Source organism: Bos javanicus, chromosome 8 (genome assembly GCF_032452875.1).
Source record: "Bos javanicus breed banteng chromosome 8, ARS-OSU_banteng_1.0, whole genome shotgun sequence".
NCBI classification, from domain to species: Eukaryota; Metazoa; Chordata; class Mammalia; order Artiodactyla; family Bovidae; genus Bos; species Bos javanicus.
The window spans coordinates 26,640,664-26,667,425 of record NC_083875.1 but is presented as its reverse complement, the minus strand read 5'-3'; the positions used below and the strand labels follow the sequence as shown (position 1 = coordinate 26,667,425).

At 38.2% G+C, this 26,762-nt stretch overlaps 1 protein-coding gene across 2 annotated transcripts in view; it reads left to right on the top strand.

Moving 5' to 3' along the window:
- The window catches only part of ADAMTSL1 (ADAMTS like 1), a 1,109,873-nt gene that overhangs the window by 296,888 nt on the left and 786,223 nt on the right, over window positions 1–26,762 (top strand). For both annotated transcript variants that reach the window (XM_061425212.1, XM_061425211.1), the window contains exon 2: window positions 809–928. In XM_061425212.1, the coding sequence (XP_061281196.1) occupies window positions 809–928 (120 nt within the window). The remainder of the gene's footprint in view (window positions 1–808; window positions 929–26,762) is intronic.

Sequence of the window (26,762 nt, the reverse complement as noted above, 5' to 3'; positions counted from 1 at the left end):
CCTGGGTGAATAGATACCAGTCCTTGAATTTCTAGAAGTTACTTAACAATTTGTCCTTCACCAGAGGAGGTTTGAGTAACTCAGTAGTAAAATGAGATAGTGAACACAAAAGGGTTTTAGATTCAGCCTTGTATTTGAGTGCTGGTGTCAGCACTTACCAAATTGGCAAACTCCTAAAACCCTTTTGCCTCCAGTTCCTAATTTGTAAAGCGTGGCTAATAACAGACACCTCCTGGGGCTGGTGCCAGATAACACGTGTAAAGAACCTGGTATGTGATAAGCTCTAGATAAAAATTCTCCAGTGCCTCCCACCAGAGTAGCTAAATGCATCTGGTTCTATTAAGTCCTGGAATAATTCAGGAAGTCTGATGTGGGTGCAGGCCAGCTGCTATACCCCTGCCAGTTGTTTGCAGGACATCAGGATCTACCTAGACGCTCAAGAAGACTAGGGATGGATCCCTGTGGGTACAAGACCCCTATTGTGAGGCATACAGATGGATATTCCAATGGACTAAATCTAGGAGCCTGACTATGCTTGACTTGGCCTCAAAGATAACTTAAAATCACTAAATTTTGACATTGTACGCCAGTCAATTAAGATGTGCCAACTTAGCAGGAGACTTTCCTGGCATCCATCCCACGAGCCACATGCCAGAATGTTCTAGTGGCTCTCACATGAATATGTATTTTTGTGCATCGTTTCTGATTGCCCTAATCAGACTTGAAATGAATCCAAGAGGTTAATTTCTCAGTGCCCCTCCCTCTGGGCTCAATCTGAAGGCTTAATTCGGCTCTCTTATCTCTCTAGGTATGTGGAGACCAAAGCCAAGGGGCTGTTTTCCTAAGGGAATTTACACTGATTCGAAGAGAGAGTCTACATGAAGATTTCCTGTCTGACCTCTTGAATAGTCACAAAACTGAAGACCCGGTACAGTGCCTCTTCTATTTATTCTTAGAAGCACAAAAGTTCAGTTGCTAATTCTGCCTCATGATGGTGGTTGGTTTTCGCAAATCTAAAGAGGTTTGGATGGTATTTTCTCATATCCGTTGGCAGGGGAGGGAGACAGAGTGACAGGGGAGTGGACAGACTGCCTGGTGTAACTTTCTCACTTTTCCTGTGTCTGATGACCTTCAAACATTTTACTGGAATGGTGAAGTTTGTATGGGGCAGCATGTAGAGGAGTCACATGAAAATAACTGATGTTTTGCCAGCGAGTCTGAACTTGAAATGATTTAAATGAGTAAAGACAAAAAAGAAATTGATATGTAAAGCCCAAATTGTGGTATGGGTCAGTAGCAATGCCACCATCTTCCAATCCTGGCTTCTTTGTGGATATCTTTACTTCAAAGTGTTAGTCGTATTTATTTTATGAAAATTTGTTTCGTCTGTTGGTGGTTTGGGGAGAAAAATGAAAGTCTTAAAAAATGAGCTCTCAAAGGAAAGCAAGGGATAGAGTTGACTGGAGATGTCACGATGTAAATTCCTCTCTTTTTGCAAATCAAGCCGTGATTTGTAAGTTGTACTTGGGGTGAGAATGGGATAGATAACTTCTAAAAGTTCAAAATGTGGCTCTTCGTGGTGATGACCTTGTACTCAGAAGTATATTAAAATTAGAGGATGATGTATGAACAATAAGTCAGTGGATTTCTTGTCCAGTCATAAAATGGTAGGATCCCAGAAGATAATGTGTAAGAATACCTCCAAAAAAATTACACCTCCTCTACCCTGTGTTCTTATGGTCCTCTCTCAAGAAGGTGTTTTGGCATATATATCTCATCAACTTCTCTTCTAGACACCGAGTAGATTAAATCTCCCAGTGGTCACTCACAGGCCATCTTTACTGTTTTTGTCATGTCCACCTTCTCTGTGATGGACATTTACATTCTTTTCAAAGTTTGTGCCCAAGCTGTTAGCTACCAGGGTTCTTGGCCTCCTTAATCAATAGAAATTGATCAGAGTCTGGACAAGAAATTCAGGCAAGGCTTTAATGGGGCCCTTGCTGTAGCAAGGGGGAATGGGAACAAGCAACAGGTTCCCTTGCTGGCTTGCTCACTGGGGCGGGGGCGGGGCACGAGCTGGTCCCTTATGTAGGGTAAGGGACCGGGTGTGTCCAGGGGTTGGACCCGAGGAGTGTCCTCGGTAGTTTCCCTACCCCTTAGCTGCTAGTGTGTGCAGGCGACATGCGCAGTAACCTGCTCGTGTTCCCGACCCCCTGCTTTTGCTCCCGGCTCCTCAGAAGGGGCAGTTGAGCTTTTTGGTCTTTTTGTTTCTCGTCCAGATTTGCTCCAATTGTGCATGTATGTTAGTTATTTTCAGTCCCTTATAGTTTGTTTGCATTTTGTTGCTCGAGGAGACTTTTGTCCAGGTACAAGCATTGCAGCAAAGGGTCCTAGGTCCCAGCCTCTCTCAGAGTGGGCAGGAATGGTACTGAAATTTCCCAAGTGTACTGTCATTTATTTTCAAATGCTTCATATAATCTATTTTATTTACATATGTATATTAAACTCTGCAAATGCAGAGGCTGCCTTTTGAACTTTAACTGTTTGCTCAAAGCTTTCTTGGTGATCTACTATGGGACACACACATTGCCAGCAAAATTTTATGATTTCTTTAATGAATGTTATCTTGTAATTACATTTTAATTTTGTCCCATTTGATGTCATTCAGTGTCTGAAGTAGTTAGCTCATTTTGGACTTGGTTTATGCAAAAGTCCTAGAAAGTGCTGCTATGTGGATACTCTATGCAAACTTCATGTGTAAGTCTAATTATTACATAATTTATACCATAAAGGAAATTGAATAATATGAGCTAATTATGAACATAATGGAATTATCTAAGTGGGGCCACTAAAAACAATGTTTGTCATTTGGCAAGCATTGAAGCTGTCCCAAACATTATTATTACATAGTATTACATTGATCTGACCTGCCTCTTGAGAAACCTATATGCAGGTCAGGAAGCAACTGTTAGAACTGGACATGGAACAACAGACTGGTTCCAAATAGGAAAAGGAGTATGTCAAGGCTGTATATTGTCACCCTGCTTATTTAACTTCTATGCAGAGTACATCATGAGAAATGCTGGGCTGGAAGAAGCACAAGCTGGAATCAAGATTGCTGGGAGAAATATCAATAACCTCAGATATGCAGATGACACCACCCTTATAGCAGAAAGTGAAGAGGAACTAAAAAGCCTCTTGATGAAAATGAAAGAGGAGAATCAGAAAGTTGGCTTAAAGCGCAACATTCAGGAAACTAAGATCGTGGCATCTGGTCCCATCATTTCATGGCAAACAGATGGGGAAACAGTGGAAACAGTGTCAGACTTTATTTTGGGGGGCTCCAAAATCACTGCAGATGGTGATTGCAGCCATGAAATTAAAAGATGCTTACTCCTTGGAAGGAAAGTTATGACCAATCTAGACAGCATATTGAAAAGCAGAGAGATTACTTTGCCAAAAAAGGTCCATCTAGTCAAGGCTATGGTTTTTCCAGTGGTCATGTATGGATGTGAGAGTTGGACTGTGAAGAAAGCTGAGCGCCAAAGAATTGATACTTTTGAAATGTGGTATTGAAGAAGACTCTTGAGAGTCCCTTGGACTGCAAGGAGATCCACCAGTCCATCCTAAAGGAGATCAGCCCTGGGTGTTTTTTGGAAGGAATGGTGCTAAAGCTGAAACTCCAGTACTTTGGCTACCTCATGCGAAGAGTTGACTCATTGGAAAAGACTCTGATGCTGGGAGGGATTGGAGGCAGGAGGAAAGGGGGACCACAGAGGGTGAGATGGCTGGATGGCATCACTGACTCAATGGACATGAGTCTGAGTGAACTCCAGGAGTTGGTGATGGACAGGGAGGCCTGGCGTGCTGGGATTCATGGGGTCGCAAAGAGCTGGACATGACTGAGCTACTGAACTGAATTGAACTGAAAACTGCATGCTGCCAAATTTCCTCAAATTTACTGAGGTCACAAGTAGTTGAGTGGGTAGAAGCATTTAAGCTGAAAGAGAAATTACTGACCAACACAAATGATCAGAACTGGAGTTGTACAAGAACATGTGAGGGAAAAGGAAAAGGCAAAGCTTCCTGAATACCAGAAGCTACTTCAGCCTCCTAATAAGTTTATGAAATTCTAACAATTTCTTCAGAGGGTGTGTCTCTCTATCTGAGAACTTCATTTGGCCCACAGGCTATAAAACTTTTAAAGTGTCACTTTATTTTCCAAATAGACATGGAAAGATGAATCACCATAATCTCTGTGTTTGTTTAAAGGGAAGAGTTCAAACATGAGTTGTTACTTGTAGCCAGAAAAGTGAAACTCCTTTTGTGCCTCTTTTATATGAGTTTCTGCTCATTGGAAGGAAGGAAAATGGGAGAGTCATGAACAGGACAGCTTCCTGGGTCACCAAAACCACTTCACAAAGGCAGTGGGTGAGAGAGAAAAAGTGGTTTCACAACATAATCTGTTTGTACAATTCTGTTTTCAGGTAAATCCTCCCTAGTAACCCACTGACATTTATACACTTATTTTATCTCTCCTGCTAGGTTAGTATTTCTGTTCCTTGTGGCCAGGACCCATGTAGATTCTCACCTTCTTGGGATCTCCCCAGCTCTTGTATATGATAAGTGATATGATAAATTAGTTGTGTTAAGTATTTGTTGATGGAAAAAAAACACCACTACCATTCCCTATTGCCCTGTGGTTAACATTTTTATATCCAAAACACTGTAAGAATTCTATCACAGAATACACATGAAGAAAGCTTTATACATGAAAATCTTTCTAAATGCAAAGTGATTATTGTTAAAATGGTATGAAAGATTTCAGTTTTTAATGAGGTGATGAAAAACTGTTTGGAATTATCTTCCATGTGGTCCTTTCAAGCCATTGTATGGGTTTATAATAAAGAATGTGAATTTGAGGATGTTTGCCTACTAGACTTTATAGTTGTGGAAGTAACAAATGTATCCCCAATATGTCTAACATTTTGGAAGTAGAATTAACTGTGCCAAACAGCTTGTCATATTTCTGGGTAAAATTATTCCCATCTTTTTAGGTCTGTAATTTTTCTTTGTTCATACTATTTCTTTACCCTTTCAAATAACTTTTGAAAACCAGAACAGCCTCACTTACCACTTGTTTGTGGAACTCTTTCACGTAAAAGCCTAATTTTGGGGGGTCACTTTTTGACTTTTAAGTGACACTTTCTCAATTCCTCCTCAACTAGGGCTTTTGTCATGAGTTTATTTTCACGTTGCATTCGAAAAACTTTTCTGTTAGCTTTCTGTAAGAGGGTGAATTCCATTCACCACCCTTGGAAAAGCAATATAAGTGAGGCGTTCTTCTAGAATCCATGGCAGGTGACCAAACTTCTAATCTTAGCCTGAAACTCTGAGTGTATGTGATTTGTGTTGTATGCAGAAAGAGCTTGTTTGTCAAAGGCTGTTAGTCATTATCAGAATAGTCAAGATACAGATCGTATAGGTTTGCATTGTCAGCTGTATACAACAAAGTCAGGATAAAAATTAACATGAAATTCACTACAGAATGAAATTTTATTCAGTATGTAGTCAGTGCAAACCTTGCTTGCTTGTAGATCTGTAGTTCACAGAACGTTATTTAAGCCGCTGCTCTCCCTTGGTATAGAAGAAAAGTTATTTAAATAATTTATTATAAAATAAATCATAATGTATTCCAATTGAGGATACCATGTTCCTTTTCATGACTGGTAAAATAGAGGTGTCATTTGTAGAATAGAGGTGAACTTTCAAGAGACGATTTAGAGAAACTCCTATCTTTAAAGACTGTGTGAAAAGATGGAGATTGTTTTTAAGGTCATGTCAGTAATTTTCTGAAGCTCAACTAAAACCACAAAAAAAAAGCAGTTTATTTAAAAACAGTTCTGCTTTAATTTAACTTATTTCTTCTTCCTCACTTGGGAAGACTGGCTGGGGAAGGGAGTGTAGGAGCACAAGTTTCATTTCTATAAACTAAAAAATTAGTTCAACACTTAGATAAAATGGCCTATAATTATTCCCATATGTTCTCAAGGTGTTTACCAGCCTCTTTTTCAACTCTGCCAAGGGAGAGGAAACATGAGAATTCAACTGCTAAGGTCTGACGATAATAATTTCTTAATTATATTTCTAAGCTGGCTACTATTTCAGAGTATTTAGTGGACATAAATTCCAGGAAGTAGAAATATGTCAAGAGCAAGCAAGTTACTAAGAGTGACTCACTTTGTTGCTCTCTGTTGAGCGTCTTCTCACCTGCATTCATTCAGCACAGTCTTACCTTTTCTCCAAACAAAAGTTTGATCTATTTGTCCCCTTGCACATGTGCTCAAAACTCCTTGTGCTCAAAGTTACTTCTGGCTTCATAAAGCCTTGTATTTAGTGACCACCATAGTTTTTTCTTAACTAATTATATGGAAAGGAGAAATGTGCAGTGGTATTGAAGGAGCCAGATGGTTTGAAAGTGGAAGTATATTCTAATCCCATCTTTGACGTTTGTGTCATGCTTATAGGTATTATTTGAACTGGCTACCAAAATTCCTTCTTGGGAAAATATGCTGAGATAGAAAGATTGGATTTAGTTTTAGTACCTTTGCTACTTTGAGTTATGTAATAAGACATCACAAAAGAAAAATCACAACACCCTGCAAAGTATGTGTAATATGTCACTGTGTAAGGGTTTTAAATGGTTTTATTTGCCACTGTTTGCAGGACTTCTCTGATTCATTATGACTCTTCCTGTCATGAACTATTAAAAATACTTAAGGTTCTCCATATGAATATTTTACATAACTGCACATTTTCTGATTTTTTTTGTATTCTAAACTAATAACCTATGATATTTCTACATTTTCTATGAAAAAGAGAAAGCTTACAGAAGACCAAATGCACACCAAACACTTTACTAAGGTATTGATAACAGATTCCTCAGAACAACTCAAGAGAGGGGAACAGTAGCTCCATCTTACAGTAGTAATAACCAATCAGGAATGTAATTCTTGAAAGATACTACTTATACTTGTAATAAAACTCTAAGAACTGAAATAGGTGCAAAGTATGAATAAGAGTATCAATGAATAACTCAATGATAGTTCATTTGTAGCATGTTCTTTCCTAGTATATAGACAAAGCCAATGAAACCAATAATTGATTGTATCCAAAGGCAAAACAATTTAAATAAGAAAAAAGAGGGAGAGGGAGAAAAAAATAAATAACACTGGTTGTCTGCAATAGCAAGCTGTGCTTTTCATTTCTTGCTGATTAGCTGGCAGCTACCAAGGAGGCCATAAGAGTGGTGTCATCTGCATATCTGAGGTTATTGATATTTCTCCCAGAAATCTTGATTCCAGCTTGTGCTTCTTCCAGCCCAGCGTTTCTCATGATGTATTCTGAATATAAGTTAAATAAGCAGGGTGACAATATACAGCCTTGACGTACTCCTTTTCCTATTTGTAACCAATCTGTTGTTCCATGTCCAGTTCTAACTGTTGCTTCCTGACCTGCATATAGGTTTCTCAAGAGGCAGGTCAGGTGGTCTGGGATTCCCATCTCTTTCAGAATTTTCCACAGTTTCTTGTGATCCACACAGTCAAAGGCTTTGGCATAGTCAATAAAGCAGAAATAGATGTTTTTCTGGAACTCTCTTGCTTTTTCCATGATCCAGCAGATGTTGGCAATTTGATCTCTGGTTCCTCTGCCTTTCCTAAAACCAAAGTAGAGGAACTAAAAGCCTCTTGATGAAAGTGAAAGAGGAGAGTAAAAAAGTTGGCTTAAAGCTCAACATTCAGAAAACTCAGATCATGGCATCTGGTCCCATCACTTCATGGGAAATAGATTGGGAAACAGTGTCAGACTTTATTTTTTGGGGCTCCAAAATCACTGCAGATGGTGACTGCAGCCATGAAATTAAAAGACGCTTACTCCTTGGAAGGAAAGTGATGACCAACCTAGACAGCATATTCAAAAGCAGAGCCATTACTTTGCCAACAAAGGTCCATTTAGTCAAGGCTATGGTTTTTCCAGTGGTCACGTATGGATGTGAAAGTTGGACTGTGAAGAAAGCTGAGCACCGAAGAATTGATGCTTTTGAACTGTGGTGTTGGAGAAGACTCTTGAGAGTCCCTTGGACTGCAAGGAGATCCAACCAGTCCATCCTAAAGGAGACCAGTCCTGGTGTACATTGGAAGGACTGATGTTGAGGCTGAAACTTCAATACTTTGGCCACCTCATGCGAAGAGTTGACTCGTTGAAAAAAGACCCTGATGCTGGGAGGGATTGGGGGCAGGTAGGGGAAGGGGATGACAGAGGATGAGATGGCTGGATAGCATCACCGACTCGATGCACATGAGTTTGGGTGAACTCCAGGAGTTGGTGATGGACGGGGAGGGCTGGTGTGCTGTGATTCATGGGATCGCAAAGAGTTGGACATGACTAAGCGACTGAATTGAACTGAACTGAACCAAGGAGGCCAGTGAGTCTTTTGCCTTAAACAACTAACTGAATCATCAGCGACTACTGTGTGTCCATGGATTCTGTAGAAAACATTGAGGGTTAATTGTGTGCATGCATGATGGATGGGCTTTCTCTTCACTTGGTTGAGTTTCCATGTTAATAGCCCCTGTTCATTACACCGTAGTATATAATTTCTGTGATCAAAATTTCTCAGGATAAAGTTATAAACCTTTACTGAGTGATATAAAAAGACAAATAAATGAAGAGATATGCAGTGTTTATGAATGGGAAGTCTTTATATCACAAAGATTCCAAATTCCCCACAAATTAATAAATATATCTAGTATAAGCAGAGTACTTTTGAAAAAGAAAAGAGATGGAGCCATGCCCTACTGATATGAAGACTCACAACAAAGCTATTAAAACTAAAACAGTGTGATTTTAGAACATAGGCAAACAGACCAACATAGATGAGTAAGAATCCTATAGACACACACATATAACAGAAGTATTACAAATAATTGGAAAAAGATGTATTAATCAATAAACATTCACTAGGACTTTAAAACTTATAAATGAAAATGTAGAATTTATTTATGACTTCACAGTTGGAAGACTCTCTTAAGACATAAAGAGCCCAACCTGTAAAAGAAAATATTGATACTTTAAATTAGATTAAAATTTAATATGTAGTTAAGTGTTTAATGTCTAAAAATTTATGGGCAATGAAAAGATGACACAAGTTGGAAAACATTTTTTGCAATGTATATAACTGGCAAAAAGTAATACCTTTAATATATAAAGAACTCCTAGAATTTATATTTAAAAAGACAGTCCAGTGGGGGGACAAAAAAGCAAGGATCATCAGAAAGAGATATAAATAACTAATACTCACTAAATATATGTTCAACCATATTAGTCATCAAGGATTTACAAATTAAAATAACAAGGACATGGCATTTGATACCCACTGGATTGAAAAAAAAAAAAAACAAACAACAAAAGAACTGTCAAAGGCACTGTCAGTGAGGAAGAAGTAATAAGAAATACTCCTATATTGCTGTTGGGGTATAAATTGGTGTAGCTATTTTAAAGAGTAACTTGCCAATGTCTATAAAGTTGAATATGAACACGTGTTGCTTCTCACCGATTTCCCTTTAGGAATCTACCCTGGAGAAACACAGATATGTTTAATATAGTATTGAATATTATAGCCTAAAGTTGATAGAAAATCTTAAATATCCATCAGAAGGTAAATGGGTAAATATCTTGTGGTTTATTCTTATAATAAAATGCTTTCAAAGCAATTAAAATAGATAACTAGTTCCACATGCATTCATATAGATAAATCTCAAAAATATAATGTTGTGGGGGAAGATGAGACCACTGTGTAATATGATACTACTTTGTTGTTTGGTCACCAAGTCAAGTCCAACTCTTTGCAAACTCATGGACTGCAGCACACCAGACTACCCTGTCCTTCATTATCTCTCACAGTGTACTCAAATTCATGTCCATTGAGTTGGTGATGCCATCCAACAGTCTCATCCTCTGTTGCCCTCTTTCTTTTTGCCTTCAATCTTTCCCAGCATCAGGGTCTTTTCCAGTGAATTGGCTTTTCACATCAGGTAGCCAAAGTATTGGAGCTTCAGCTTTAGCATCAGTCCTTCCAGTGAACACCCAGGACTGATCTCCTTTAGGATAGACTAGTTGGATCTCTTTGCAGTCCACGGGACTCTCAAGAGTCTTCTCCAGCACCAAAATTTGAAAGTATCAATTCTTTGGCACTCAGCCTTCTTTATGGTCTTACTCTTATATCCATATATGACTAGTGGGAAAACCATAGCTTTCACTATGTGGACATTTGTTGGGAGAGTGATGTCTTTGCTTTTTAATACACTGTCTAGGTTTGTCATAGCTTTCTTTCCAAGGAGCAAGCGTCTCAATTTCATGGATGCAGTCTATATCAATTTTAATATTACATAAATATTTATTAGATAGTGTATGGAGAAAACAGTTATAGACAAAAACAGAGGTGGGAAAGATATGCTTCAGCCTTGTAATGTTTGTGGCCCTCTGGACAGAGAGAGAAGAATTGGGTTGGGAAGGTGTGCGTAGCTTACTTTATCTTAAATATTTTATTTAAAAATATATGGTAAAATGGTAATATGTATTTAAATAGCTAGTGGTTTACAGAAAAGTTTATTTTATTATTCACTGCAATTTTTTATGGTTCAAGTATTTATAAGTACATGCATAATAAAACCTTCAGGATAATATTTGGCAAATAATCAGCACAAAATAAATGCTGTTTTTATTAGCAGTGGTTGAACTGACAAATCATTGAAACATAAAGTGACAAAGCTTGGCGCCCAGGATTTAATATGCACACTATTCACATTTTTGCCTCATAATATAATTAAAGAGTAGTCAGATGTAGGACAAGAGACCGCAAGACCACGGGGCCTCCTATCAGTTCATGAACTGCAACGCTAGTAAATAATGTCAAGATGATGAATCTTGGCATTTAAGGAGAGGGACTACTTTTTCACACTTGACCTTTGGAATTAACTGAAAAACCATTATCATTTAAGAAAAAGGTTTTTTTTCTATATCCATTTCTAACTTACATATAGCTTATACAGTTCCTCCTTGCTGAGTTGTCCTCCATTTGCTAGGATTCTGTCATTACCTCCAAACAACAAATAGCTAACAAGATGAATTATCTAAAAGACACCCAAATAAATGTGAAGCACTAAAAATCCTAAATCTTTTTTTAAAGAATAGATTTTTAAGATCAAACAACCTCAATTTTAAAGAGTAGATTTTTAAGATCAAACAACCTCTGAAATTAAATAAAGCATAATTCTCTTTTAAAGATTTAACATCAGTTCAGAAATACATAAATTACACGTATGAAATTTAGGACTCTTTTTGTGCACATTTTCAAGTTTCATACTGTAAGCTTGTTCCCCAAAAGTCTTTGCCAGGAATGATGAAATTTCAATATTAAATAAACTATTCTAGGCATGAATTCAGCTTTATTCCTGTAAGCTAGTATTCAAATTTCTGGGGTAGTCTCCACTTATAGTTATCCTAAAGTAAGCTAACATACTTTAAATATTAATTATCTTTACTGAAAGTTATAAATGTGAGGAGCTGACTGTTTGCTGCTTAACATCAGAACTTTCCTAGTAAGCTTAAACTAACTCTATGGGCTGTAATGTAAATTACACCTCAGAAAATCACTTGGGGCACCAAAGAATAATTTATTGCTTCCTTAATATAAAGAGCTAATTCATCTCATGGAAAAACAAATCACTTTTAAAGGAGTTCCTTAGCTGTTTATAAGTTACCGCTCAAGCTATCAGCATGTGTACTGAGTGTAAATGCCTATCTTTATTAATATGCCATTTTTGACTTCGTTGTGTGTAGATGCGTGGCCCATCAGTGCCGATGTGTGTACATGCTAAGCCATTTCAGTCATGTCTGACTCTCTGCGACGCTATGGGCTATAACCTGCCAGGTTCCTCTGTCCTCGGGATTCTCCAGGCAAGAATACTGGAGTGGGTTTCCATGCCCTCCTCCAGGGGATCTCCCCGACCCAGGGATCGAACCTGCATCTCTTAGGTCTCCTGCATTGGCAGGCAGGGTCTTTGCTACTAGTGCCGCGTGGAAAGCGTCAGTCCATCAGTAGCTGAAGGCAAGTAGAGAGGAGTGATTACTGACTCCTCTGGCAGCTGGACTAGGTCTTTCTTCACTAGATATCTGCATAGGGTGGTGCTGAGTAGTTTCTGGGAGGTTAGAAGACAATCTAATGGAATTTTGTGAATAAGAATACAAATTCTTTTACCTGAATTTAAGAAGCTATGAGAGGATACTGTGGGTTGTATGTAGGGGCAAAATGTCACTTTGATGTAGCACATCCTCTTAGAGGTTCTTTTTTTAAATTTTCTGATATAGATAGACCTTTTTTTTTGGAGTAGGTTCTGTTTCAGAGTAGGTAAAAATGTAGACCTTTAAACAGTCCTTAATTAGGTTGGCCAGTTGAAGCAAAACCTTAAAACATCACTTACAACGTAATATTATTGAATAGATGTAATCTCTAAATGTTGATTTTAAAATCCTGTATACCATTTTGTCTTTGTTATAGTAACTTATAGGTAAAAAATAATAATGTCATATTTTTGTTCAAAAAGCTAAAAATAAAGCTGTAAAACAACCATATGACCCAGCAGTTCCACTCCTGAGTATATATTTGGAAAAAACACACACTAATTAAAAAAGATACATGCACCCCAAAATTCATACCAGTGTTATTAACAATTGCCAAGATATAGAAGCAATCTTAGTGTCCATCAACAGAAGAGTATATACAGAAGATGTGATACACACATACACACACACAAAGTGGAATACTACTCGGCCATAAAAGAAAAATTAATGTAATAATGTAATTTTGCCATTTGCAGAAATGTGGATGGACTTGAAGGACTTTATACTAAGTGAAGTGTCAGAGAAAGACAAATATGTGGAATATAAAAATATGACATTAATACATGGAATTAAAAAATATAACATTACTGAACATATATAAGCCAACTCACAGATATAAAAACAAACTAGTGGGGAGAGGGAAGAGAGGAGGGGAAATATGGGGTAGAGAATTCAGAGGTACCAACTATTAGGTATAGAGAAGGGAGGGAGTGGTATTAGGTATTAAATAAGCTCTAAGAATATATTGTACAATATGAAAAATATAGCCAATAAAGCTAGCCAATATTTATAATCACTATAGATGGATTATAACTTTTAAAAAGTATGAATCCCTATATTGTACACATGATTATACATCAACTATACTTCAGTTTAAAAAAACCAGCATAATTACTCAGTGAAAAGTTTTGAAAAGGAGCACATTTTATTATTCCTTTGTATTATTTGATTTTGACTTGATATTGACAAAGAGGAGAAGGACTACTTAAAGAAAAAAATTATTGTATGTATTACTTCAGTATATGTATGTAACTTTTGCCAAGAGAAAATAACTTTATCTACAATTAAATTGCTTTATCAAAACTAAAAACATGGCATTCAATGTACAAGTGTCGCTTATGGAGACGAAAACCTGAGAAGTGGTTGTGTTGTTGGTTTGAGGCTTTATTTCCAACTGACAATAAGACTTCAGGCAAGTCATGTAACTTTCTGAATCTTGCTTTCCTGACATTTTATTTTTTTTATTGAAATATAATTGATTTACAATGTTGTGTTAATTACTGCTTTCAACAAAGTAATTTAGTTTACATATTTATACATTATTTGTTTTTCATATTTGTTCTTTTCCATTATGGCTTATTATAGGATATTAAAGATAGTTCTCCGTGCCATAGTGTAAGACTGTGTTGTTTAACTGTGTTTAACTATGCTATATATGAAAACTTACATCTACTAACCCCAGCCTCCCACTCCCTCCCTTCTCTAACGCCCTCCCCCGTGGCAGAAACTACTCTGTTCTCTCTTTTCATGATTGTTTCTATTTCCCAGATAGGTTCATTTGTGTCATATTTTCACTTCCATGTATAAGTGAGATGGTGTTTATCTTTGTGACTTCCTTCATTTAGTATGATCGGTTCTGGTTGCATCCGTGTTGCTGCAAATGGCATTATTTGGTCCTTCCTGACCTTTAAACTAAACATGCTCTGAATGATTCTGCAGCCTTAGATATTATGTTTCAAATTAGATATTTAATGGTAACTTCAAATTCCTTAACAGTTTTTTTTTCCTTTTTTGTTTCAACATTAATGTGCACCACAGTGGTTCAACATGTAAGGCAAAGGCCTTGAATATGAAAGCTATAATTTCAATATACCACCTCTAGCACCCAGGCGAGGTAAATTAGATGGAAATGGTAGTAATTCTAATTAAACAGTCAGGAAAAATCATGACAAGTTGGTTTTCAGCATCAAATATGTCCATTTAAGTGTCTTTATTCTTTTTTAAAATTTTATTTATGTTTTAATTGAAGGATAATTGCTTTATAGAATTTTGTTTTCTGTCGAACATCAACATGAATCAGTCATAGGTATACATATATCCCCTCCGTCTTGAACCTCCCTCCCCTCTCCCTCCGCATCCCTCCCCTCTAGGTTGATACAGAGCCCCTGTTGGTCAGAGGTCCCATGTTGTCTCCAGTTTCTTCATTGTGTTTTGTGTGAGATCCATCACAGAGAGGAAATTTTTTGAACCTCCAAGAATGGCAATACACTGCTTTATCTCCCAAATCCTCCATGTCAAAAGCATGTACTACCTTGGGGTTGTCTTTCTGGATGTGAGGGTTTACCATAGATTTGTTGTGATGATCTTTAACATAAAATCTTTTGTAAGCTGGATAACCAGTTGCAGCTGTCCCAGCGGCAATGGTAACTGCTGCGATCCATTCAACTCATACGCTGGAAGTCTCACAGTGCCTTTGCTTGCAAGGGTGTGCACAGAACACAGCACAAACTGCCTTGCGTGGACAGCGAGGTGTACGTCCTAGGGCACTGACTCTAGGCTGCTACCACTGCAGTTTCTTTTTGATTTGATTTGAATCTTTTTTGACTCTACTCAAGTCATTTTTTATGGAAAAACCAATTATGTATTTCTGGAGTCAGATCTTCCCATTGTAGACTCACTTTCCTTCCAGTTCTTCACAATTACTGACTGCCCATTCATTCTCCATTAACTTTCACAAACATAATATCCCTAAAGTTCACTTTGCCTTTCACATAATGAGCACTTGTATGTCAAAGCTAATTATGTGTTCTGGGAAAGTCCAGTTCCTCAAACAGAGTTTAATGTCAAAAACCCTTAGTGTGGCATGTACTTAATTCTAACTTGTTTCTGATGACATCCATTTAGACTTTCTTCACTCCAGCTTACTCAGACCATACTTTGTTCCTATATCAAATGATCAGTTCAGTGTTTTGCTCCTAGGGCATCTTATTCCTAGAATATCCTCCTCCCCTCTTTACTAGACCTTCATATATTAACCCAACCCTCTTCCCCCTGCTCCAGGAAGCTTGCTCTCTGAACTCCTACAGGACTCACTGTCCTAGATCATGGAAGCAGTCAGTGCCCTGCCTTCTTGGGCTGCCCAAAGGACACTAAACAGATGTGGCGAGTCCTTGGCTCAAGCTTCAGGACAGTTCCTTACCAGACTCTTAATTTGCAGATCATCCCTATCTGCCAAGAGTGGAGTATGAATGCAAGTCTGGGGAAACAAACAGGAAATCATGAGATCTCAGAAAATAGGATATGATGGAAGAACTAAGAAGGGAGTAGAGGAATAGGGAAGTAAGGATTTGGCCAAAAGTGTAGTGGAGCACAGGGAGTCAAAAAATCAGACTAGGAATTAATTCTGGGCTCCTGTTCCAAGAATGTTGTCCATTGGTTGAAGCATCTCTCTTATTTTGCATCCTCATTCATCTTTCTTATACACAGACCATCTACCCTGGAAATCTTTTGAGCAAGGACTAGGGCTTCCCTGATGGCTGATATAGTAAAGAATCTGTGTGCAATGCAGGAGACTCAGATTTGATCCCTGGGTCGGAATGATTCCCTGGACAAGGGAGTGGCTATCCACTGCCTTGAAAAATCCATGGACAGAAGAGCCTGGCAGGCTGTAGTCCATGGGGTCACAAAGAGTCGGACCCGACTGAATGACTAACACAGTATGTTTTACATCACTTTGCCCAGCACACAAAATAGACTCTTAAGCAGAGTAAAAGTGATGTCACTCAGTGGTGTCCGACTCTTCGTGACCCCATGGACTGCAGCCTACCAGGCTCCTCCATCCATGGGATTTTCCAGGCAAGAGTACTGGAGTAGGTTGCCATTGCCTTCTCCATAAGCAGAGTAATCACGATGTAAAACAATAAAAATACCAGTAACAATAGTAATGCGAATGCCAATCATCATGTATTGTCGATGTCTTCTGCACGAGATACTGCCTAAGTCGCTTTGTATACCTATCTCATTAATCCTTGGAAGAAAGGATTAATGAGATAGGTATTAATCCTTTCTGAAATAGGTATTAATCCCACCCCACCCCAACAGATGAATAAATGAAAATGAAAAGGAATTTACCCAAGGTCACAAAACTGATCTGTTACTTAAATGATTGAAACAATCCACATATGAAGAATACTGATTCATTTCACCAACAATTTCTGAGCACCTACTATATTCAACACACTAGTCTAAGGACTGGCTTCCCAGGTGGCACAGTGGTAATGATTCCACCTGCCAATGCAGCAGATGAAGGTTTAATCTCTGGGTCCAGAAGATCCCTTGGAGTAGGAAATGGCAACCCACTCCAGTATTCTTGCCTGAAAAATTCTATGGACAGAGGAGCCTGGCAGGCTTCATACATGTGTGTGTGTGTGTGTGTGTGTGTGTGTGTGTGTGTGTGTATATATATATATATATATATGTATATGTATATATATGTATATGTGTATATATATATATAAAACTGCAAACTAAAATTATAGTTTTTTATAGACACACACACACACACACACACACACTATATATATATAGTTTGCAGTTAGATTCCCACATAGAGTTATGGCTTTGCACACTCCATTGCCCTTCAGTGGGTTTGAGTGTGGGTGTATGTATGTTGAGGTAGCTGCTTGCCTCCAGTTTGAAAGTACAGATTAGTAGATTGGTTTGAAAGTTTGACTACTTACTATTTTGGTTAGTATTCCAAATTTCTATGGGGACTGTGGATCTTCATGCATTATATACAGCCCAAAGTATAAATGAGTGAGTGTATGGAGAATATATGTAGGAAGCTAAATTAAATAAATAAGTTTCTAGAAACTGTGATATCCTGTGCTGAACTCCAATTTCATATAATTATTATAAAGAACCAAAAAAAAATTGGCCTAAGCTTTTCAAAAATCCTACCTTATTGGCATCTCAAAACGTATGACCCTGATGGGAATATGGCTAAAAGGTTGCATCACTTAGTATCAGATTTATTATATGTGACTGAAACCTCCCTAAGTAGTGGCATCAACATAGACATTTGCTTCTCTTCTATGTAAAAGAAGTTTTCTAGAGAGGGAAATTTCAAATTCAGTATGACCAGGGGTACCAGGGACTCAAGCTTGTTCTACTTTTCTCCTAAATCCTTCTAGCCTCCCATTCTTAAGGATATGTTGTGATGCTAAATGAGCTCCTGCCATGATTCTCATTCTAGGAAATGGGAAAGAGGAAGGGACAAACAATAAGATAGTAATAAAGAAAAAGGCATCAATCAGCTGGCTCACAAGGACTTTCCCAGAAGCTGCCATTTAGTATTGCCTTTAACAACTCATTGGTAAGGGCTTAGTTACACAGACATGCCTAAGTGCAGAGAACTCTGAGCCATGAGTCTTTATATACTGCACAGCCATATTTTAGGGCAATTTAAGGAAGGGAAAATAAACTTTGAAGTGAGCCACTAAGATTTTCTCCCACAGTGAAGTACTAGGTGAAACAATAATTCTAATAAATCCCCAAAATTATGCATGCTGAATGAGAAATTCATTTCCCAGTGGCTAATAGATTTTGGAGGATATTGAAATGGTTTTGGGTTTGGTGGTGATGGTTGCACAAAATACTAAGAACCACTGAGCTATATACTTTAAAACGGTGGGTTTTATGGTATATGCATGACACCTCAATTTTTAAAATGTGTATTCAATAAGTTTCAGTCAAAGAGGAGAGGACAAAGATGTAAAGACCTTTATTTCCCAGAATGTAAGGAAGGTAGCTCAAAAGAGAGACCAAAAGCTATCACAATATGTCTCAATGGTTCTGTTTTCTCAGAGGAGAGCCGCCCCCACACTAGGATGTCTGCCTGTTGTTGGAATGGAAGGAAGATGCAGGGTAACTGGCTGAACAGTGGAGCAACTGGTGGTGATGGCTCTGAGTATATGAGTATAGTGAAGTGAAGTGAAGTGAAGTCGCTCAGTTGTGTCCGACTCTTTGTGACCCCATGGACTGTATCCCACCAGGCTCCTCCCTCCATGGGATTCTCCAGGCAAGAGTACTGGAGTGGGTTGCCATTTCCTTCTCCAGGGGATCTTCCCGACCCAGGGATCAAACCCAGGTATATGAGTATAGCAGCAGCAAATATTTGTCTCTCAGATACTGGCTACATTTGTTATGTATATGAGAGTCATAATGGCAAAGATTTCAGATAATCTTAGGAGAAAACTGAGACACCTGTTGGTTAACTAACTTTCCAAGGTCACATCCTTTGTGTGGAGTAGAGCCTTGTTTCAAATTCAACAGTCTGGGTCTGTGCTGCATTCTCTTAACTGCTGCCCTATACTGAAAGACTATCTTGCTGGCAAAAGTGAGCTCTCTGATTTGGAGGAAGTCATCATCTTTTTTGGATTTTGTGATATTTATAATATATGCTTAAAATTAAATGTGAAGATAGTTAGCCGAGTGATTTCTTGAGGCAAGACTGGACATCATCTGCCTCGAGATTATCTCATTCATTTTCAAACTAAAATGTTCTCCTGGAGTAATTAGGACTGAGTGATCAATCATCAAGTCACACACACACAAATTTCCAAGGAAGGTGACCTGCTACACTAGCCTTGCTTTTAATTAGATATTTAAAGCATATATTTCCTTTATCAAACTTCACCTGTTGCAATAAGACAAATTTTTTTCATTTTTTTTTCTTCTAGATGATCTCATATGGTCCTTGTAAGTGCATGTCTTGCTTTTGACAGGCATTGCATTTTCACTTAAAATTGAAGTTGTTTGTAGTTTTTGACCATTTAGGGTATAGCTGTTTATTGCACTCCTATTGCTACAATTAAAACAGTGCATGTGAATATGAAGAGTTTAGTTTTCAAGACAGTTCAAAGTCTAAGGAGCCCTGCTTTGGAGCAGAAATATTCTCTTTCAAAATGTATGTACATGGAATTCTTCTCTATGGAATCAGGGTACATGGTATGTGTAAAACAATCAAAACTTGGGGGAATATACATATTCAAAGAAGTAAAAATTTGAGTGTTCTCTATAGATGGGTGCTGCCTTATACTATGAATGTAGTATGTTTTTGTACTTGTGGCATATCTGCTTCTGTACCATCATTTGACTTACTCTGTGATTACGTTGTTGTTGCTGTTCAGTCACTAAGTTGTGTCCCACTCTTTGCGACCCCATGAACTGCAGCACACCAGGCTTTGCTGTTCTTCACTATCTCCCAGAGTTTGTTCAGACTCATGTCCAGCGAGCTGATGATGCCATCCAAACTATCTTATCCTCCATTACCTCCTTCTCCTTCTGCCTTCAATCTCTCCCAGCGTCAGTTTTTTTTCCAATGAGCTGGCTTTTCACATCAGATGACCAAAGTATTGGAGCTTCAGCATCAGTCCTTCCAATGAATATTCAGGATTGATTTCCTTTAGAATTGACTGGTTTGATCTCCCTACTGTCCAAGGGACTCTCAAGAGTCTTCTCCAGCACCACAATTCGAAAGCATCAACTCTTTGGCACTTAGCCTTCTTTATGGCCCAATCCTTACATCTGTACATGACTACTGGAAAAACCATAGCTTTGACAACATGGATCTTTGTCAGCAAAATGATGTCTCTGCTTTGTCACACACTGTCTAGGTTTGTCATAGCTTTTCTTCCAAAGAGCAAGCGTCTTTTAATTTCATGGTGGCAGTCACTGTCCACAGTGATTTTGCAGCCCAAGAAAATAAAATCTGTCATTGCTTCCACTTATTCCCTATCTATTTACTATGAAATGATGGGACTGGGACTATGTTCATGCAAGCATTAGAACAAAAATTGTTCAGATCTTTTGGTTTCAAAACCTAAAATCATACAGAGGGACATATGATATCAACATGGATATATGATGGTTTTAATGGAAAGACAGTAAGAATATTTACCTGGCTTCTTTAATGAATATCCATCATCTCCAGTGAACTAGAACTGCTTTGGAACACTTTCAAAAGTATTTTTTTAAATGTGTATTTCAGATTTTATAATTCTGCCTACTCAAATACAGATGTGGTGGGTACAAATGTGAGTCACATACTCAGGTGTGCACAAGAGTGACTTTGGTTCTTTTTATAATCAAACTAAAATTTTTTTCACACCACCCTATTTGGTCTGACTCAGAAAGTTAATTTAGTCCCTTCCAGAATCCACCTGCAATGCAGGATTACCTGGGTTTGATCCCTAGGTTGGGAAGATTTCTGGAGAAGTGATCAGCTACCCACTCCAGTATTCTGGCCTGGAGAATTTCATGAACTGTGTCCATGGGGTCACAAAGAGTTGGACATGACTGACTGACTTTTACTCACACAGTCACAGGTAACTTTAGTCCAAGTAAGTAATTTGGGTACAGAATTGTTTTTTGTATGTATACCTATCCCCATTATCTGAGAAGCGTGTATAAATAATACCACAGAGAAGAAGAGAAGGTACATGGTTTTAACCTGGCCTCTCTCTCAAGATGTTACTCATCTCACTGGTTCTTGATGTGTGTGTGTGCGCACTCAGTCATGTCCAGCTCTGCAACCCTGTGGACTGTAACTCACCAGGCTCCTCTGTCCATGGAATTTTCCAGGCCAGAATACTGGAGCAGGTTGCTGTTTCCTACCCAAGGGGACCTTCTCAACTCAGGGATCAAACCTGCATAGCATGCATCTCCTGCATTGGCAGGTGAATTCTTCACCACTGAGCCACCAGGGAAGCCCTGTTGTATGCATACCCATCCCTATTATCTGAGAAACATATATAAATAACACCACAGAGAAGAGGGGGTGGATGCATGGTACATGATTCTAACCTGGCCTCTCTCTCAAGATGTTACTCTCGCACTGGTTCGTGACATAGATGAGGCTTACGGCCACCTAAAGGAAAACCTGCAGTGGATGGAGAGGCAGCCTGTGCCTCCTGCCACTGCTGACTGAGCCTGAATCCTTGCTGCTACCTAGCTGCCAAGGAGCCTCATCCATCAGATTCCTGGTAGGAACTGTCCAGGTCTTGTCTGTCTGACAAGACAGTATCAATGATAAACATTCTGGCAGACAGACCACCATTTTCTCTTTCTCTGATGATCCCTGAATCGATAGGATATTTTAGATGCAACTCTAGCACCAAGGGAAATCAGAATTGATGGTGTGGACATGTGAGTTTGGAGCCTCTTTCATTCCTCAATCTGTATATCATGCCACCATTTCTACTCTATCCAGCAGGGTTACATGGGGACCTTTCTCTGATGTCAGACATCCCACTTCCCTAAGACAAGCTAGGCAATGTCTTTTCTTTGATAAGATCCCCACCCTTAAAGTAGGGGTACATGCTGCCTTTTTCCCCAAGCAAGACTCTTTCTGGTGAGTGAGAAGGGCATCCAGTTTCCAGACTTGTCTAACTACCTTGAATTCTCTACCTTCTCAACTTCTATAGGAGGTTCACATCACACAGAGGTAGTTGAGAGAAGGATGCATGGGGAAAAAGTGGTATACTAGGCCACATCTACTGTTATACATTGGATTTTTAATCTGAACCTTATCATTTGAGTTTAGAACTCAGGAATTCAACATCTCTGTCCTGGTCTGATCTGATGCTCTTCTACATGGGATTCATGGTCACTGTCATATCTTATAGAGAAAATGAAAAAAAAAAAATTGAAAAATAAGTTAATATCACAAACGATTATTTCACCACACTAATTTATGTACAACATTTAGTAAGTTATATAAAAATGGGTAAGCTAGTTTTATTTATAGAGTGGGTGACTTTGGGCATCATTTCATTGTTCCAGTTGCAGTTTTGAAGATTTCTATACTGCTAAACTCTCTATTTTGAGTTTGAATTGTGGCATTAAATTTTATAGTTGTAATGAGCACAAGCTAATTAAATACAATGACTAGGGGGAAAAGACATTTTAACTGTGATTTAAAATAAGAGATATTGTTTTACAGATAGGATTTGGAAATAGAATAAACTTACCCTGTCGCCTTGTTCCCCAGTATTGTCTAAAAGAGAGAGAGATTATTTCATCTTCCAACAAATAATTCCTAAATGTAACAAATGCTGACAGAAGTGACAAGCATTTGATATTCTTTGAATGAACTCCAAAGTTCATTCCACTGATTATGTTTCTTGTTCTCCAAATAACTGCTCAAAAAAAGTTTAAAACAACTTGGGTCTAAAAGAGTTATGCACATTAAGTACAATGCCTGCGAGCTCTACTCCTGGTACCAAAGAAGGCAAAAGGACCTGATCTTTTAATACCTGGAAGAAGAAACTAATTTAAACAAGTTCCAGACTGGTGGGTATGATAAAGGAGAGGTCAATTTTGTTCATTTATCTAGGATTTTTCAGGGATTTCCTACACAGAACCTTTACAAGGAGTTTTTTAATCCTTACTTGCCAATATCAAGGTATTTTGATGGTAAAAAGCATAGAGCCTAAGAGCATAGACTTTCAATTTTTCAGGAGTCAGAGAAGGAAGATTCCTACTTTTCCCTTGCCTAGAGTTGTGGGAATTTCATAGCAGCAAATGCTTGCTCCTGACCAACTACGGTGCTTAGGCGGTCTTTAGTGGCTGAGCAGTTGCCAGAGCCAGACAAAACCTACCTACTAACAAACTCTTAAAGTAGGAATGACTTAAGTCATTGGGCTAGCATTTCCACAACCCATCTGGAGAAGAAGAAAATAGGAGGCAACAGTGTTACTTTTTCAAAATTTTGACCTCTGTCTTGAAAAAGCATCCTTATATATAAAAATCACATACAGAATTGCCTGGACTGTCCAAAACATTGTCAAGATTCAGAAACTAAGTAACATGGAAGGGCTAAAAATAGTTGTAGTTAACTTACAAAGGCCCCTGTGTCTCTTGCTTTGAGTGTATTACTCTAACTTTGCATTTGATTTGAAGTGGATTAATTGGTATAGTTGTTGGATTTTAAAGTAGCCCCTATGATCTCTATCTCCTGGTGACTTGGCCTTGTATAATTCCTTCCCCATTGAATTTGGACAGGACGAGTGACTTGCTTCTAACTAGTAGAACATGACAAAGGTGTTAGGATATGTTTCCTGTGATTCCATCTTGCTAGAAGATTTAAGAGTCTTACTCTCCTTTTTGCTGGCTTTGAAGAAGCAAGCCATGGTGATTCCTACAGACAGGCTGCTAACAGCCTCTAAGCCAGCAGTGAACCTTTCCCCAGAGAGCCACCAGATGAGAACCCAACCCTGGCTGGCGTTTTGCAGTCTTTCAGAGGACCTGCTAAGGCATGGCCAGACCTCTGACCCACAGAAATTGTGAAATAATGAATGTGTATTGTTTTGGGCCTTTGATTTTGTAATAGTTGTTACAAAGCATAGCAAACTAACACAGTTTGTTTCTTAAGCTGTAAGAGAGAGGTATTGCTACATGAATCAGGTATTGATAGCAACAAGAGAAGAAACAATTGACAAGTAAGGAAACAAGAGGAATAACAGGAATAATCTCTGAAAGCATAATTAAACAATAAGTGGTGTTCATAGTTATCACTCTGAGCCCACAAGCAGAAGATATATCATGCAAAATCCATTCTGTCAAGAAGGTAGAGGTGTCCGTAACACAGACATGAAAAAATTCAGAATCTTAATGTAGCATTAGACAATGTTTGACCATGGATCTTGGAATTATTTGAGAATTTGATATTTAGTGTAGGTTTAATTCAAAGGGATAGTAAAATAAATATCTATGATCAAAGAGTTACATATGCTTTTCTCACAATGTGATATGTCAGAATGCTTATAGAATCTGAAGTGAGAATTTTAGCTTATGAATAAATACTTGAGCTAAAAATTCAAGTATCACTTACTTCCATGTAACCTGTGGACAATTTGGCCTTTGTTTCCGAGAAGGAAAGGTACCAGGAATTGGAAGCAATGAAGAATGGCTGATAATGGTGGTGGGCTATAGGTTGGTGTATCCTTAGGCTTACCATGTATGGGAGGGAGAGAGTTTCCTTCGTCTATGGAACAGGTAGTAAGGGAAGGAACCACCATCTATTGCTTATTAAAAAGAACCCAAATTTGAAGCATATTTTTATAACCATGCCATTAAAACTGCTTGAGGTGATTTTTCATAGTCTTCTCTGCATCCCATGAGGTTTGAAGTAGGAAGAGGTCATGTGAGTAAATACTGGAAATGCTCTTGAATCTGCAGAAAATGAAACCCAGTAAGCTAATTCTAGCTCACACACCTGCTAGTCATGTAGCCTAAGTGAGATTTAGTTTTAGCAATTTTAGAATAGTAATAATAGGAAATATTATATTCTCTACCATAAACATCGACTATATACCATCAACGCCTTTGATAGATTGTAGGACAGTTTGTTACAATATTTTTTGTGAATGGTGCTGATTAAAAAAAAAAAAAAAAAAAAAACACAGATGTCAAATGTGTTTATAAAGTCCATAAGATGAGTTTTGAGAAAGACACCTTTATGTAATTTGGATGTGGGATCTCACTTTAGTTTATGAAGTACTTTTCATTGCAGCCTATGATTTGATCTTGGTCATTCTAGGAAATAAGTACTAGCATCGTGCCATGGGAGCAGGGTCTCCTATTGCTTTATACACAATGTTAGTGATTATTGAAGGATGGAGTTGCCCAGTGCTCCATAACTGGTGAGTGGTGAAATCAGGACTGAGAACAAAGATTTTTGACTAGCTCTAACTCTGGAAACATACCACTTACTTACAAGCAGAAGTAGTCATCTATTGAAAGCAAAGATGATTCTGAATCACCATGCTACCTTTTCCTCAGCAACTACCATGTTATGTTCCAAGCTACTGACTCATGTTTGAAGTGATGAGTATCAACCTCAGGCCTAACTGCTTTCTGTCCATACAGAGTTCTGGGTAAACAGGAAGCCATTGTCATCAACCTCTTTCTGGTAACTCCTCTTAGTGGAGCCTGTTCCTAATAGAAGATGGTAAAAACATGGGTTTTCTCCCTGTGCATAGAACCCTGAAGATAATTAACTCACATTTAAAGTATCAATACTCCATGAACAGCTGTATTTGATCTAATCAAAGAACAAAAGTTTAAATAAAACCTGTCCATACCTTCATATCAGAGAAGGCAATGGCACCCCACTCCAGTACTCTTGCCTGGAATATCCCATGGATGGAGGAGCCTGGTAGGCTGCAGTCCATGGGGTCGCTAAGAGTCAGACACAACTGAGCGACTTCACTTTCACTTTTTCACTTTCCTGCATTGGAGAAGGAAATGGCAACCCACTCCAGTGTTCTTGCCTGGAGAATCCCAGGGACGGGGGAGCCTGGTGGGCTGCCATCCATAGGGTCTCACAGAGTCGGACACGACTAAAGTGACTTAGCAGCAGTAGCAGTTTACTTTCATATTGGGAGTTACTTATTCTTTAAATTATTTATGTAATGATTTAAAGGATTTGACTATCTAAATATAATAGTAATAAAAGGATACACTTGCATAAAAATGTATATAACATGGTACCTGTTTTTGATCAGAAATAAATAAAAAGAAATTTAAATATGTGCATTCGTTTATAGGAGCATAGAGAAACATGAAAGAAGCAGCTAGATTATTTGGTATCTCAAGTGCATGAGAAAAGTTGGAATTTTTTAGTTTTTTAAAAATGTATATATCTGGAGTTTTTCACTTGTAGCAAAGATCAAATAATAGCTTTGTAATTTAAAAGTATCCTATAAGTATAGCAATAAGAAAGAAGGATAGAAGGAAAGAAGGAAGGAAAATGAACAGTTAGTCTCACAGCTGAGAGAGCCTTCATTTGCTAACTCATAGATATAATTTGTCTTGTTTGTCATTATAAAAAAAATATAAGAATATATTATGTATAATTAGGCAGTGTATTTATCCTATACTTCAATAAATATTTTAAAGTGTCATTTATACATTTTCTGTGACGTTTATTGCTTATGTTACTGAAATTTAAGAATCTGAGATTACGGTGAATACTCTTGAGTGTGTAAAATATATGATAAAAAAAAAGATCATTCACTGTTGCAGCTAGGTGCAGGGGAGTACAGGATGAACAAACTAGGACCCCAAACTTGAAAAATAAAAAAGACCTAGGGGAGTTCACAGCCTGTTTAATAGTGATGATAAATAGTTGGCATCCCGACTGCCTTCCCTGGCTCCCCTGCCCTCAGCCCATGTAAAGGTCTCTAGTATGTTATTCTTGGCTCCTGAAGTCTGTGCGCCCTTCAGGTGTCCTCCAC